Here is a 15,464-nt window from a genome sequence, read left to right as displayed (position 1 = left end):
AAACCCAATACTAGGCAGAGGTAAATGCCCTGGAGAGGTTAAGTACTACAGATTAAGACCACATCTAGATGGGAGTAGGATACCTAGGGAGTATCCTAGGTTGAGCTAACACTGGAACAAGAGAGCTCAAGGGAAGTTAAGATATTTGGCTTATGACAAAAAGAGGCATATGTATATATATTTTTAAAAAAGATAAAAGACCAACAGCTATGTAAACAAGGAAAAGGAAGATGGTATTAATTTATTTAACAAATATTGGTTGTCTGCTACTTGCCAGGCATTGCTCTACACTCTGCAGATACATCAATTTTTAAAAAAAGACAAAAATCCCTGTACTATGGAGCTTATGTTCTCGTATGATGAAACAAAAAATAAAGTATATAGTGCTGGATGGTAATCAGTGCTATGAGGAAAAAAAGCAGCAAAGAAGGGGGATACGTGTTTAGGGAAGGTCAGTTTACATTATCACATAGGGAGGTCAGGGAAAGCCTAAGAAGGAAGCATTTAAGCACAGACCTGACTGGCAGGGGTTTGAGTTGTACAGATATCTGGGAGAAGAGTTTTCCAGGCAGAGGGAACAGCCAGTGCAAAGAACCTGAGAGGGCGCAACCTGGGGTGACTCAGGAATAGCAGAGACTTGTGTGGCTAGGGTGTAGAGAGCAAGGGAAGTAGTTGATGAATCTACAGTAAGAGGAGGGAAAAAGTTGAGTACAGATGAAAGTGGACGAGTGGCTACCTGAGAGGGCTGGGCCACTTTGTACACTTAAAAGGATATCTTTGGGAGCAATGACCCAGGATAAAAGCTGGTAGAGTCCTAACAACGTAACATTTACACATTGGTTCTGATAATATGTTCATAAGGAGCTCAAGCAACATCTACCTATATAATATTACAGTGAACTACCTTGAGGTTTTACCTTAGTTCATTTAGACAAATGGAAGAAGGGAGCACGCCCCACTGACTCGCATGCTAACCCTAACTCCACCCCGGGCATGCTACTCCACTCAGTCTTCATGAAACCAAACAAAAGACACTTTTCAAGCTTTTTCTGCTTTATTTCACCACACGAAGTTAAGCAATCAGGCAAAACAGTAACCTGTCATTCATAAAGACCAAGGAGTGCCTCTCATTCCCAAAAGGGACCAAAAAGGATGTTTCTTCACAAATATGCATTACATTTAGCTCATTAAACAGTCTGAACAAAAGAAAACTCTGGTGGGCTAATCAAATCACAAATTCAAATTAACTTAGCTTTAAGTGTCCAAAACTGTAGTTTCTAGTGCTAATGACATCTAATTTGCCTGCATGGTGCACACTGACTATACTTTTAAAATCTTGCACCTAATCGAATATAAAAAAGGAACAAATAAAATTCCAAATTCACCAGCTGCAGGTATTGAACCATTTCTACTAACACACAGATACTGAACCATTTCTACTAACACACGAGGTACCAGCGTGCACTGAAAACTATCTTGAGGAACCATTAAATCAATGGCTCTGTTATTCTGCAAGTTAATTTGGCTTCTGAGGAAAAAATTCTATGATCAATAGTGTTTTTGTGTTTCTGTGTCACATGGGGGTGATGAGACCCATTACTTCAACATTATTATTTCTGGGAACAAACACCAGCTATATGCCTTCAACACGTAACTGTGTGTAGTCGATGCAAACGTGTAAACATAGGAAGCTATCCTCTACCTTGAGGCTTATCTCCTCCACTGGCAAATATGGAGCACTCACGTCACAGGAGGCTGTAGTGAGTAGTGAAATAAAAATTAATTTGACACTTCGTGGGGTCACAAAAAGTTAAGCTATTCCTATAGTCTGCAGATTTGTCATTATACAACACCCTGCCCCAACTCCTAACAGGCTAAGCCTTATTACTGTCATAATATTGGAGACATGAGTGTTTTTGTTCTCATACTGCAGCATATATATTGCTCTGTGGAATACTGTTTCATAATATTGGCTTGATCTTAAGAGTACTATTTAGTGTCTTTCAGAGGCTTCCTAAATATTTTTATCTTCCAAGGGGAACTGAAAAGTAACTATGTCCTGTCTGTACTCTAGATTACTATATATACCTTTAATTTTTTTTAAAAAACTAAAGGCTTGAACTTAAAAACAAAACCAGAATAAACAGGAAATTTCTCTTTCCCCAAAGGTCTGTTGGCTGCTTGCTAACAATACATTTACAGAAAATGTGGTGCAGGTGGTGGTCTACTTTGTCAAGTCTCAGTTGAGAAGACATCACAGAAATTAAGGTTAGCAACCCAACTCCAGGATACCAAGTGAAAACAGCATGTGTGCTGTTAGGCAAGTACTCTTTACGATTTATGGTCAAAATGCTCTTATTCGACAAACCGTATGATAAAAGTCTTAAATGCAGGAAGGGAGAAGTTTCTTTTTCTGAATATCCAGTTTTGGATTCAAGAGATTACAAATGTTAACTTCCCCTTCAAATCAATGGAAAGAACATTAGTTCAGATCATGATAAACATCTAACATTTAAAATGTTTTCTGAATTCCAGAAGTGAACTTGTCCACCAAGTTTTCTTTGGGTTCTTTCCAGGTCCCCAGTACTCAGAACAACTTACTGAGTTAAAGAGGCCGAGCCGAAGAGAAGCGTAGGGAGTAAGACATAAAGACAGGCTCGCTGCGGCAGCATCAGTCCCTGGATATTGTGGCAACAGTTAAAATGAACAGAATTTGCCACCCCCTTGACATGACACGTAATTGCTTGCTTCTCAGATTCTTCCTAGAAGAAAAAGTTCTGTATTCTACTGGGAAAAAATTTTTAAGAACAATTAATAAATAAGTATCTTATATTCACTTAAAAGAGGGCAAATTAAGGTGCCTTAACTATTTCACAGGTTTTTCCAATCATCACAAAACTAAAGACAACATGACGATTCTATTATCCTGTCAAATGGATGGGAGCCAAGATGGCAAGTGAAGGGATACGTTTAGAGTGCTAGATTATATCTAGTGGAATGCAAAAAGCAGCTGGTATACTGAGACCAATGCTGGGTCATTAATAGCGGGCCTACCTTTCAGTTATTTTAAGTTTCATCTGTGAGACTCTGATCCTTTATGAGATCAGATCGGGAGATAGTATGGTCAGTTTCTCAAGTGGTCAATCGAATGCCACTCCAAGGAATAGCCACCCCCTTTCTTGGGATGGAACTATGCTGTTGTTAGTCAACGTGCAGGGTTCAGTGAGGGAGACACAGACTTACGGGTATTAACAGAAGAGAGGGCCAGAGGAACAGCAGTCACCCAGTGTTCCTAATGCCTTGCCTATGCCCCCAACCTCCTAGGAACAGGATTCAGTAGTGCATGGGTACATCATTATAAACACGGCCTAACGAAGCAGCGGCTTCCACATTTTAACGCGGGTTTGTGATGATACTGTCCTTTGGGATCTGCCCGCCACTGGAACACTTTAAGGAAGAAGCGGGCCCAAGCTGAGTTCCACATGCTGGGTGAGCCAGATGACCTCTGTACCCTGGTCAGCTTCTTCGATGGGGCGGATGGGGGTGGCCAGGTTTTTAAAATCGTGCTTCATCTTAAAGCACACGGTCACTTCGCCCTCCTCACGCTGTGGGGTCACTTTGATGAAAATACCCACTTTGTTGGCCTTTCTGAAGGCTATAATGCTATGGAAGGAAATAAGCACAGTATTAGGCAGGTCGCAAGTCAGCCAAGCCTGTTAGACTCACAGTCATTTTATGCCCCACAGGAAATCTCTGTTGACAAGATATGACCACCATCCTGTTTGTCAACAATGAAGAGTTTCTTCAGCAAAATGCTGACCTCCTTATTTTTTAAATATTACAAATATAGTCATAAAAATTTTAAATGGGGAAAAGTAAGTCTTTCCTCTTATTTTCCTCTTCAGTACAGAGAACAACTGTAAACGGTTTGGCTCTTAACCTACCAAATATTTTTCTGTGCACTTACACTTTTCTACCTTTTTAACCAACACAAAAGGGACACTATTCTGTAACATGCTTTTTTTCACTGTTTATCACAAACACCTGTCCATATTGGTATATCTAGGTCTTCTCCATTCTACTTAATGGGTGCATAGCGACCATAATTAGTATACACTGATTTCCTCTGTTACAAACAGAGGAACCTTTATATACATATGGTATTATTTCTATAGGATATAGACGGATGCTAACTCGGAGCTTTAAAGGAGTTTCTGGAATACCATAAATCAGTGTGTTTTGTAAATAGAGTCTGTAAATTAGGAATTTTTAGAATAGAAAAAAATCTCTTTAGTTGAAGTTTCCATTTCAGTTTTCTGATATGCACTTGAAGTTTCTGTTTAAATAACTTAGCTTCAAAAAGTCAAAAGGCAATGAAATAAACAGAACTTGATCTACTATCCAGATGATACTCAATTACTTTAAGAAAAGTTACTCAAATCAAATATTTACATATTATCCAGTATTAGCACTACTAATTTCCAGATATCTGGAAGTCCTATAAAGTATAATAATATGGAATATAATTAATTCAATCTTTCATTAATCTGTCAGGTAATCTGACTGGAATTTATCTCAGATGATCTTTCCAGAAGTTCACCTTGGCTTAACAAATTTCTGTACTTAAATTAATATAATTTATATAAAGCAAGGATTATAGAGAATGCATTTTGTATTATATTAACACAATCACTCTGAAGTAACTAATCAAACCTTTGATTTACATCAGATTCATTTTAAAAATTCAGTTCAAAAATAGTAAAAAAGAAAAAGTCTTCCTAGCCTTAATTTCCCAGGCAACCACTGATGCCTGGGAAGCTTTTTTTAAAAAAATTCAGATTCCTGGTGCCTACCTAGACCTGTTAAAGAGAAGCTGTGGGGTCTGGTACTCTATACAGAATTAAAAAAAAAAAAGATTAAGGGCTTCCCTGGTGGCGCAGTGGTTGAGAGTCCGCCTGCCAATGTAGGGGACACGGGTTCGTGCCCCGGTCCGCGAAGATCCCACATGCCGCGGAGCGGCTGGGCCCGTGAGCCATGGCTGCTGAGCCTGCGCGTCCGGAGCCTGTGCTCCACAACGGGAGAGGCCCCAACAGTGAGAGGCCCATGTACAGCAAAAAAAAAATTAAAAAAAAATAAAAATAAAAAGATTAAAACACCCACGCTGGTGCTTTCTGAAGTTCACCCAAGTTTGGTAATCACCGTACTAACCTCCTCTTTGCTCTCACTTTGTCTTTCTAATTTGTCCCATGTTATTTCTTCTTTCCGGGATCTTGAGGAAGGAGCTTTTGATCATTCTGTTAAAAAACCTTAAATATTCCCTACACCAGTGTATTAAATGCTATTGCTTTTCAGCTCTGTAGCCTGCTTTGTGACACAGGATTCTGCTAACCACATTTCTGCTTGGTAGGCTGGTTCCTTACCAGGCTCCCTTTAGGGGCTCTAATGGAGACCAGAAGCCTGCAGGAAGAAGGGGCCTGGTTCTCCCGGTGAGCTTCCTGTCTGCATGCAGCTCCTGTGGGCAGCACTCTAGCAATGCCTCTTCACTCAGGAAGTGGCAGTATCCAGGTTTTCCAACTGCATAACCAGCTTCAGCATGCCACCCCTCCTCTGGCACCCTGTGATGCCAGCACCAGTCAGGCAGTGTCCCTGCTCCCATTTCCCAGAGGTCTGAGTTTCAGCTCCATGGGGCTCCTCCTTCAAGCTTCTAAATTTGAATCATTTAAACCATTTCCCTTTGTTCCCTCAGCCCTAGGAGTGGTAACTGCTTCATAAAATTACCGTCTCTGGGATACTGCAGATTTCTTCTTAACCTTTGAAGTTACCCAGTTAACAAATCTTTATATTAAATTCTCTCTGCTCAAATAACTGATGTGATTTCTGTTTTTAGACTGGAACCTGACTGATGTATTCTTCATCTGGGAAAGGTTTGGTTTTTTACTTCTCAGTTATTAGGTATGAGAGAGTAATATCTGTTACTCTAAGATGGAAAGGTTGGGGGGCAGGTAGACAAATCCAATGGTAAATCTTTGGGGATAGAATACTATATCCTGTCCACAACCATGAACAATCATGCACTTGAAAATTTTTTAACACAGGAAACATAGGTTAAAAAAACTGTGCTTACAGAATGATCCCAATGATGGAACTGTTAATGGTGCTAATCTCTGGTGGTGAAATTTTATTTTCTTCTTCATGGTTTTATATATAAAAATAAATATATATTCACCAAATTTCTATAGTAATTTTTTTTATAAATAGGAAGAAAAAATTACTTTAAAAATTCAGATAAGAAAATTGAGATCTGTGAGTGGGCCTTGTGTACCAGCCAACTGTGGCGCGCGCGCGTGCGTGCGTGCGTGCGTGTGTGTGTGTGTGTGTCACAAAAGGATCACTCACTCAGGATCATCCTGAAAGTCCTGGGGTTCTGCCAACTCATCATACTCTGCTGCTGCATCCTTGCCGGCTAAAACAAGCTCTTTGGGAGGCACCACCACCTGGAGAGCAACACAAAGAGGGCTGCCTCAGAAGGAATCAGTGCGTTGTAGAACATTCATTCAGTGGAATACAGAAAAGTATTGCCCTGACCTAGACATGCAGAAGTAAGCAGCAAGTTTCAAGAAACATACATTATTTCACTTATAAAAAGTTTAACAAACATATTGTTTGGACATTTCTGATAAAAGTATAAGAACAAAGAAATTTAAGGGAATGGTAAAGTCAGGTGAGTGCTTACTTCATTGGGGCTGCTAAGGGGAATTTAAGTGGGCAGGATGTGGGGGCTTCAACTGTGTCTTTAATGTTTTATTTCTTAAGGGGCTGGGGGAATATGGGTGTTTGCTATGTTATTCTTTATGCTTTGTGGTATATCTGAAACAGTTCTTCATGTTTTTGTTTTTTTTTTGCGGTACGCAGGCCTCTCACTCTTGTGGCCTCTCCCGTTGCAGAGAACAGGCTCCGGACGCGCAGGCTCAGCGGCCATGGCTCACGGGCCCAGCCGCTCCGTGGCATGTGGGATCCTCCCGGACCGGGGCACGAACCCGTGTCCCCTGCATCGGCAGGGGGACTCTCAACCACTGCGCCACCAGGGAAGCCCTCATTTTTTTTAAAAAAAGAAAAAACATAATCATAATGTGAAACAGTAGTTCCAACATATTTTCTGAAATGCAGATATTGGGTATGTTTATGGCCATGAAAAACAGTTAAGCATTCTTTACACTTAGCCTTATGTTGTAACTAGGCTTCAACTTCGCTATGTTTGAAGTTAACAGATAACAATGTAAACAACATTACTAATTATGGATACAAATGTGGCCGGGGAGCTGTAAAGGGAGAGAAAAACGGCAAATCCATAAGCTGGGTATACTCATCAGGCACTTATTTCTGTCTCTATCCTCACTGGCATAGCTTATTAGTGTCATTTTAAAAAGGAGCAAGGACAGATGAGTGTCATCTCTCTTTGGAAGTGATGCTAGTAAATGAAATCATTAAAAAGCAGAAGTAAAAAAAAAAAAGATAAATTCTCTACTAGTAAGTATAACTTGAATAACAGCTAATTAAAGATAACAGGCATCCTTTCTACCAACTTTTGTTATGAGTATCATACTGAATTATGAGTCAGTAATAGATGGTCTATAGAGAAAAGTTCTTGTTCTAAAATTTCAAGTACTAGATGAATCATGAAGTAGCAAAAAGCAGAAAGGCCTCATTTCATTCATTCAACCAACACTGAGAGTCAAAATTACCTATTTTAATATTTAGTACTTGGACTTCCCTGGTGGTGCAGTGGTTAAGAATCTGCCTGCCAATGCAGGGGATACGGGTTCGATCCCTGGTCCGGGAAGATCCCACATGCTGCAGAGTCACTAAGCCCGTGCGCCACAGCTACTGAGCCCATGAGCCACAACTACTGAAGCCACGCACCTAGAACCCATGCTCCGCAACAAGAGAAGCCACCACAATGAGAAGCCCGCGCACTGCAACGGAGAGTAGCCCCCACTCGCCGCAACCAGAGAAAGCCTGCATGCAGCAACGAAGACCCAACACAGCCAATAAATAAATAAATAGACTATTAAAAAATATATATTTAGTGCTATGTATACTCTGTGTAAGCAGAGGGCATCTAGTGGAGGCACATCAGCTTTTAAAAGGAAATGTTATTTCCTTTGTGTCTTGAAAAATGAGTATGCATCAGGCAGAAAGAGAGTGTGGCCATGTATGTCAGAGGAGTGGGGATGGGAAGGAGGAATTCTAGATAAAATGAATAGCATATGTAGTCCTCTGGAAGCATGAAAGTTTATGACCCATTGGATATGCTTGGATTGCAACCATTAATATGCACAATTTCGAGAATGCTAGATTTGGGGGTTTTAGGGAAGATCATCCTGGAAGAAAAGAGAGAGGTGAGGACATCAGGGAGCTCTTAAGCTATGCCAAGGAATGTGGACTTCATCCCAACGTCAGAGGGACACCAAACAAGCTGCATGCCATGATCAAAGTTAGGTATTAGAAAGATCACCCTAATGGCAAGATGGAAGATGGGCTGGCATGGAAGTGGGGGTGAAGAAAAAACAGGGAGTTAGGAAGTTACTGTCACAGTCCACGTAAGAAATGATGAGACCTTCTAAAAGGGCAGTGGCAGTGTGCTTGCGGATAAAGTAAAAAAACTCAAGAGGTGAAATCAGAAGAACTTGATGACTGTTTGGATGTGAAAATGAGACAGTGTGGAGTCCTTTAAGCCAGGGCAAATGAAGCCACTCCAGGAGAAGTCAGGGTTACTCAGGATGAGGCAAAGCGTTCCTACCTTAGCAGTGCTGTTGATATCATCAGGGTCCCCCTCCTCGTACTCCAACAGAGTCACGTGGGTGAGGTTTTCCACTGGATTTGTAAGAGTCAGGAGGACCTGGCTCTCCTGGGGAAAAGGAAAGGCATCTTTCATATATGTTCCACTGCTGCCACCTAGGTCCACTTTCCTAGATGCCTAGATCACAAAATTATCACCCCCTCCGGCCTCCACGCCTCCAGCATTACTCTTGAACAGTAACACCCACCTGTGCCTCTACATCACTGCATTCTCAAAGGGCTCACTAACTCCTATTCTGTTACTTATATGCTAGTCTACATACTCTCTGGAGCTGCTATTTCACTGAGGAAATGGAATAGATCCCACAGAAAGGGCCAGTTACTAGATGCAGAAATTCTGAGAAATACACATTATCTAAGTGATTGTTTAAAGTTTACAACTCTTGCCCTACCCAGGTCGCCACTTAAGGCTAAAAAGAAGGAAGCCCTCATAAATAAAATATGGCAGCCACAGGCTAGCCAGATATATTAGCATAGAAAAAAATGGCACATCAAGACTGTAAAAGACTTTGAAGAGTTCTTGAACCATAATTTGCCCTTGTTTGGTATGCTCTTTACATTAGCAAAAAAAAAAAAAATTAAAATGAACAGGGACTATAAAAGTGTCTTTATGAGCAGCATGAAAGAACTAAGACGCTGCTGCAGAACACTGTGCAATTCACTGTGGTGTCTGTGTGGGAGATAAGGGCCTCAAAGAAGAGAGGGGCTGTGGTAAAGAAGAAATCTAGTTGATTCCTGATATCTCACACATACACACACATGAGATGGTGGAGAATCTCCTGGCTGGAGGAGAGCTGAAGATGCCTGTGGGGTCTAACATCTCCTTTCTTTCCCTACCATGATTCTACCTCAATGTAATGTGCACACTGCTCCTTCTGCATATATTTCAAAGATGCTGTTATCAAGAATCCCAGCTTAATGACACTTAAAATCTCAATCCCTTTATTATTTCAAACTTTCTTCTTTATCCCTTGCTCATTGCATCCCATGTCAAATACACACAGCCACCACATACACATATGCACACATCTTTGATCAATTAATCCTTTCTCTTCCTGTAAATAAGCATGGTACTAACCTTCATGTAGCGAAGGTTGGGAATTGACATGATTCTCACTTCTGGGATATAATTGCTATGCGTGAATAAAAAAATGCATTAATGGTCATTGGAGTCTCTTAAAATTGTTACTTTTTTTTTAAAGCCAGTGCAGCAAAGAAACGATTTCTTCATGTTAATTAGAACATGTCAAGAGAAAATTTTAAAGAATCATACCACTATGATAAGAACTTAAGACATGAAACCAAACTGGTAATGAATTCTTTCTGACATCTTACATATACCTCTAGTTTAGAGCCTATATATGTGTGTGCATCATGGCAGATATCTCTACCTTATATGTGTATTAGATATATTTTTTGAGATTTTTATTAATTCATTTCTGTAAATCTATAGGCAACTGGTTACAAGATCCAAGACTGATTTAATAATGCATTATAGGCGTATAAAAACACTACCACATATTACCACTTTTATATAGCACTTACTATGTGTAACATTTGAAGTATGTTACAAATATGAACTCATGTAATCTGCACTGCAACTGCGTAAAATAGATATTACTATTATCCCCATTATAAAGAGGAAGAAACTAGGCTTGGGAGAAGTAGCTTGCTGGTAAGCGGCCAGCATTCAAATCTAGGCAGTCTGGCAGCAGGGCCCTTGCTCTTAACCACTATGTTACGCTACCTCTCTAAATAAGACAATAGAATTTTGTACTTATATGTGCTTGTTCTGGACTCAAAACCTCAAAACCCAGGTTCAAATTCCAGCTTAGTGTTTATATACTGAGATACTTCTTTGTAAAGAGCAGGGCAAGATATTTACCTCTTTGTGTCTCGGTTATAAACTGAGAACATTGAAAGTACCTTTATCTTGAGGTTATTGTGAAGAATAAATTAAATAATAGTGCAAAAAGTGCTTGGAACAAAGCATGCATAAATATTATCGTGCATATATTAACATAAGACAAAATCTATTGCAGAAACACTACAAGTGGGCAGGGGCAGGAGTGCATCTTAGCATTAAGGTATTTTAACTTCAGACTAGGTATTTTTCATGACGGTCATCAGGACTACCTGAGTAACTTGATACAAATTCAAGAGCCCCACTATCAAGGATTTGGATTTAGCTGGTCTGATGTGTGACCAGAACGTATGTATTAAGATTCCCCAGTGACTCTGCCATGATGCCAGAAGAAAAGCACTTTTTTTCAAAGCAATCTTAAGAAACTGATGCAAAGCACATCCTGCCATTCAAGATTTCTGTAATAAGTGTAATTCTTAATTAAGAAAGGAGCTCGTACCACACTTCTCATGCCACTTTTGTAGTCCTAACCAGTCATGCATTAAATAATAGTTGGGAAAACAGAACATACTGTACGGTGATTTACAGTTACAGAGCATTTGTGAACATATAGCTCATTTGATCCTTCTCAACAACCACAAGAGAGAGGTAGGACTGGTGTTATGTCCATTTCAGAGATGAGGGAAATCAGTTGAGACAAATTCTGTAAGTGCCAGAACCCATATCTGGCCCTCCTAAGTCATGAGACCAGCACTTCTCTGCCATTTTGACTGACAATGATTTCTTTTTAATTGTTGCATAATATTCTACATGAGTGTATCTCAATTTAATCAATTTTTTTTGTTAATGGTTAATCAGTTTGACATTAAAATTGTTTCCAGCTTTTTGCCTTTAAAATGTTATAACACACATCTTTATGTATTGATCTTTATATATTGCTTTGTTTCTAGAGAATAGATTCCTGAGACAGCACTACCAGGTTAAAAGGTCTATGTCATTTTGTCTTGATATTCCAGGTCTCTCTCCAAAAAAACTCTAGCAATTCAGTCTACCAACAATGTATGCAAGTATGTTTACCCACACGCTCACGAGCACTCAATACTACTTATTATTTAACATTTTTCCTATCAAGTCTCAGCATCTTTCCATATATTTACTGGCCATTTGGAATTTCTCTTCTGTGAGCTACATGTTCAAATCCTTTGCCCTACCTCATCCCCCCGCCCCCAACAAGCCCATTCCAGGGATATTCAACTTTTATTAATCATGGAGTAGCAAATATTCTTTCTTGCTCTACTGTCTCAGGACTTTGTTGTCAATTTTGCTTTTACAACTCGTATCTTTCTGCTAAGGTCAAAGCTGGCTACTTTCCTTAGTGGCTTCTGGGCTTTCTGCCTTACTGGGAAGGGCTCTCTCACCCTAAAGTCAAGACAATAGTTTCCTAATTTTTCTTGTTTGATAGATGATTTTCACACACAAAATTCCCTTCTACTGACAAGTCTCTGTGAGTTAACGCTAATTTAATCACTTTTATCCCACTCAACAAAGCATTATCAGAATACAGTTAAATAGCATGAACATTGTTACAGGGATATTCTTCCATCTGCTATATTTTATTTTATTAATTTTTTTAAGAGATCATTCCCAAACAGAGGTACTTTATCATTTGTGATGAATGACTAGTGACTCTCCAACCAGCAACATACCACATTGCCACAGACCATACTATCACGTGCCCTGATATAACACCCTGGATTCTGTGTCTGTAAATCTGCTTTCAACTTCCTGGTATGTATTTCAAAACCAAAACAGGAACAAAACAGCAAGATTATTCTGAAGCAGTTTCTCTTTCCTTTTTTAAGCCAAGAGTAAGCACATGTCACAGTGAAAAAACAAAAAAAACAGTAATCCAAAACACCAATCCCAAATACTCACACAGCAACCAGCTGGATTTTGAATTTGATAGATGTTGGATTAAATTCTGGCTTGCTCAGATTATGTTCACATTTCTAAAAAGAAAAAAATATGTATCAGAGGAAAACAGGAACACACTCTGCTGATCCAGAGACCTGCCAAATCCAGAAGCATAGCATTTACTACAGTTTGGTTTTATTTTGCTGCAAGATCACAGATGTTTTGAAATAGAGTGTATACTACCCATAACCAAAATATACAAAAGATGTTTTGGACTTCTGGAAATAAGCAACCACACTATCAAATATTAATAACCTTGTAGTGCTTCAAAACTACTGAAATAATAACACAGACTTCTTATTAAGCATGAACGATGTGGATTTTTTCTGAGTTTTCCTCTTCCTTGTTTTGTTTTGTTTGTTTGTTTGCCCGTGCCTTGAGGCATGCGGGATCTTAGTTCCCTGACCAGGGATTGAACCCGTGCCCCTTGCAGTGGAAATGTGGAGTCTTAACGACCTGACCGCCAGGGAAGTCCCTTCCTTGTTTTCTTTTATATTATTATTAGTCCTTTTAAATTTCCTTTCTACTAGCCTAAAACATATGCATTCTTGGTTTAAGTGAATTTAAACATCACATCAACTTTACGAGGTAGGTGTAGGTACTATCATTATTATTGTCCCTATGTCACAGATGATAAAAATGGGACACAGGAAAGGTATATAATCTGTGCAAACTTCACAGAGCCAGTAAGAGTTGGAGCTGGGATTTAAATCCAAGTGGTGTGATTCCAGATCTCATGCTTTAAAATACAGTAACAATTACTTGGTTACTTTCTTCAATGGGTTCCACATGCATCCAGTTAAAACATTTTTTTAATGGTATAAAAAAGAAACAGTGTAAAGATACCAGTTACCTGTCCCACTGTTCCTCTCCCCAGAGCCAACAAGCTTCTCATGTGTTTTCTCACAGATAGCTGATGCACATAGAAGTATACACATACATCACCTTTCTTTTTCACAATAACACAAAAGAGAAGATTTTATATTCTTCTGCCTTTTTCACTGAATCGATCTTGGAATGACATACCAGCACACACAGATGTACCTCTGTGTCCTACTGTAATGATTTCCATAACTTATGTAACCAGATCCAAATTGATAAATGTTTCCATGATTTTGCTACTACAAATAATGCAGCAATGAGTAATCTTGTATGCAAATCACTTCCCACACGTATAAATGTATCTGTAGGATAATTTCCTGAAAGTGAGTGCATGCGTTTATTATTTCGATGGATATTGCCAAACTGCTAACTTTTGCCAATCTGATGATTATGAAATGGTTTCTCACTGTAGTTTTAATGTACATTTCCCTGATTACTGTACATGTTCGCGTATCTTTCCTATTTATTGGGTATTGGGATTTCCTCTGCCATAAATTGCAAGTTAGTACCACTTGTTATTTTTATACTGGGTATCTTTTCCTTACTGATTTGCTATACTTCTTTACATATTCTGGATACTAATTCTTTGTCAATTATATACCTTACAAATTACTTTTCTCAGTCTACGGGTTACCTTTTCATTTCGATATGGGTTTTCTTTGGAATGGGGGTATAAATTTTATTTTTTTTTAAAAGGTTTTTTTATTTTTTATTTATTTATTTTTTTAATGCGGTACGCGGGCCTCTCACTGTTGTGGTCTCTCCCATTGCGGAGCACAGGCTCCAGACGTGCAGGCTCAGCGGCCACGGCTCATGGGCCCAGCCGCTCCGCGGCATGTGGGATCTTCCCAGACCGGGGCACGAACCCGCGCCCCCTGCATCGGCAGGCGGACTCCCAACCACCGCACCACAAGGGAAGCCCTAAATTTTACTTTTAATGTGTCAAATATATAACTTTTCCTTTATGGTTTGTCTTATTTTCGGACTACTCCCTTAACTAGAAGCCATAAAGAATATTCTCCCATATTTCCTTCTAGACATACTGGTCATCATATTTACTCTTTAAAGTTTCCAATGCTCCTGAAATTGACTTTTGTGTATGGTATGAGTTAGAGACCCAATTTTATGTTTTTTTCATAGAATCATTTGACCTAGCAAAATTTCAATAGTATTCTTTCCCCAGGGACCTGCAAGGCCATATTTAGTAAAATCAAGTTTCCTCACATGCATGAGTCTGTTTCTGCTTTCTCTATTCTGTTCCAACAGTCTATTAATCTAACATACACAAATATTTTTTATGTTTATATATATATTTATTTTCCCTCTTTTCTTATACAAAAAGTTATGTACCTGCTGCGCACCCTGCTTTTTGCATTTAAAGATACATCCCACATTAGTACGTTCTGTTTTATAGGTTTTTGGTACTCATTGTGTGGATGTACCCTAACCTCTATATATTTTGGTTTGTAGAGGTGTACCTTCAGGGTAGACTCCTAGAAGTGAGATCAATGTGTCAATACGAAACTGATTTTTTGCCTGCTGAATCTGTCCATTTCTGAGAGACAGGTGTTGAAGACTCCAACTACGATGGTGGACTCACCTATTTCTCCTGCAGTTCTATCAGGTTTTGCCTCACACAGCTTGACACTCTATTGTTCAGCACATACACATTAAGAATTGTTACATCTTCTTGGAGAACTGACCCCTTTACCGTTATGTAATACCCTTCTTTATCCCTCATAACTGTCCTTACTTTGAAGTCTGTTCTGTCTGAAATTAATATGGCTACTCTTGCTTCCTTTCAATTAGTATTGACATGGTATATTTTTCTCCATTTACTTTTTTTTAATTTTTGAATTTTACTTTTTTATACAGCAGGTTCTTA

General features: G+C 39.2%; 1 protein-coding gene across 1 annotated transcript in view; it reads right to left on the bottom strand.

The window, feature by feature from the left end:
• Positions 1-1,037: 1,037 nt before the first annotated feature.
• The window catches only part of DCTN4 (dynactin subunit 4), a gene marked incomplete at its 5' end in the record, with an annotated part of 32,515 nt that continues 18,088 nt past the window's right edge, over positions 1,038-15,464 (bottom strand). Inside the window, 5 exons of the mRNA XM_082836845.1 lie at positions 1,038-3,663; positions 6,397-6,494; positions 8,801-8,908; positions 9,938-9,992; positions 12,659-12,732. Of these exons, the coding sequence (XP_082692971.1) occupies positions 3,450-3,663; positions 6,397-6,494; positions 8,801-8,908; positions 9,938-9,992; positions 12,659-12,732 (549 nt within the window). The 3' untranslated portion in view covers positions 1,038-3,449. The remainder of the gene's footprint in view (positions 3,664-6,396; positions 6,495-8,800; positions 8,909-9,937; positions 9,993-12,658; positions 12,733-15,464) is intronic.

This window comes from Leucopleurus acutus (assembly GCF_964270905.1).
Source record: "Leucopleurus acutus genome assembly, chromosome: 3".
Taxonomy (NCBI): Eukaryota; Metazoa; Chordata; class Mammalia; order Artiodactyla; family Delphinidae; genus Leucopleurus; species Leucopleurus acutus.
This window is presented reverse-complemented; position numbering and strand designations above follow the sequence as displayed.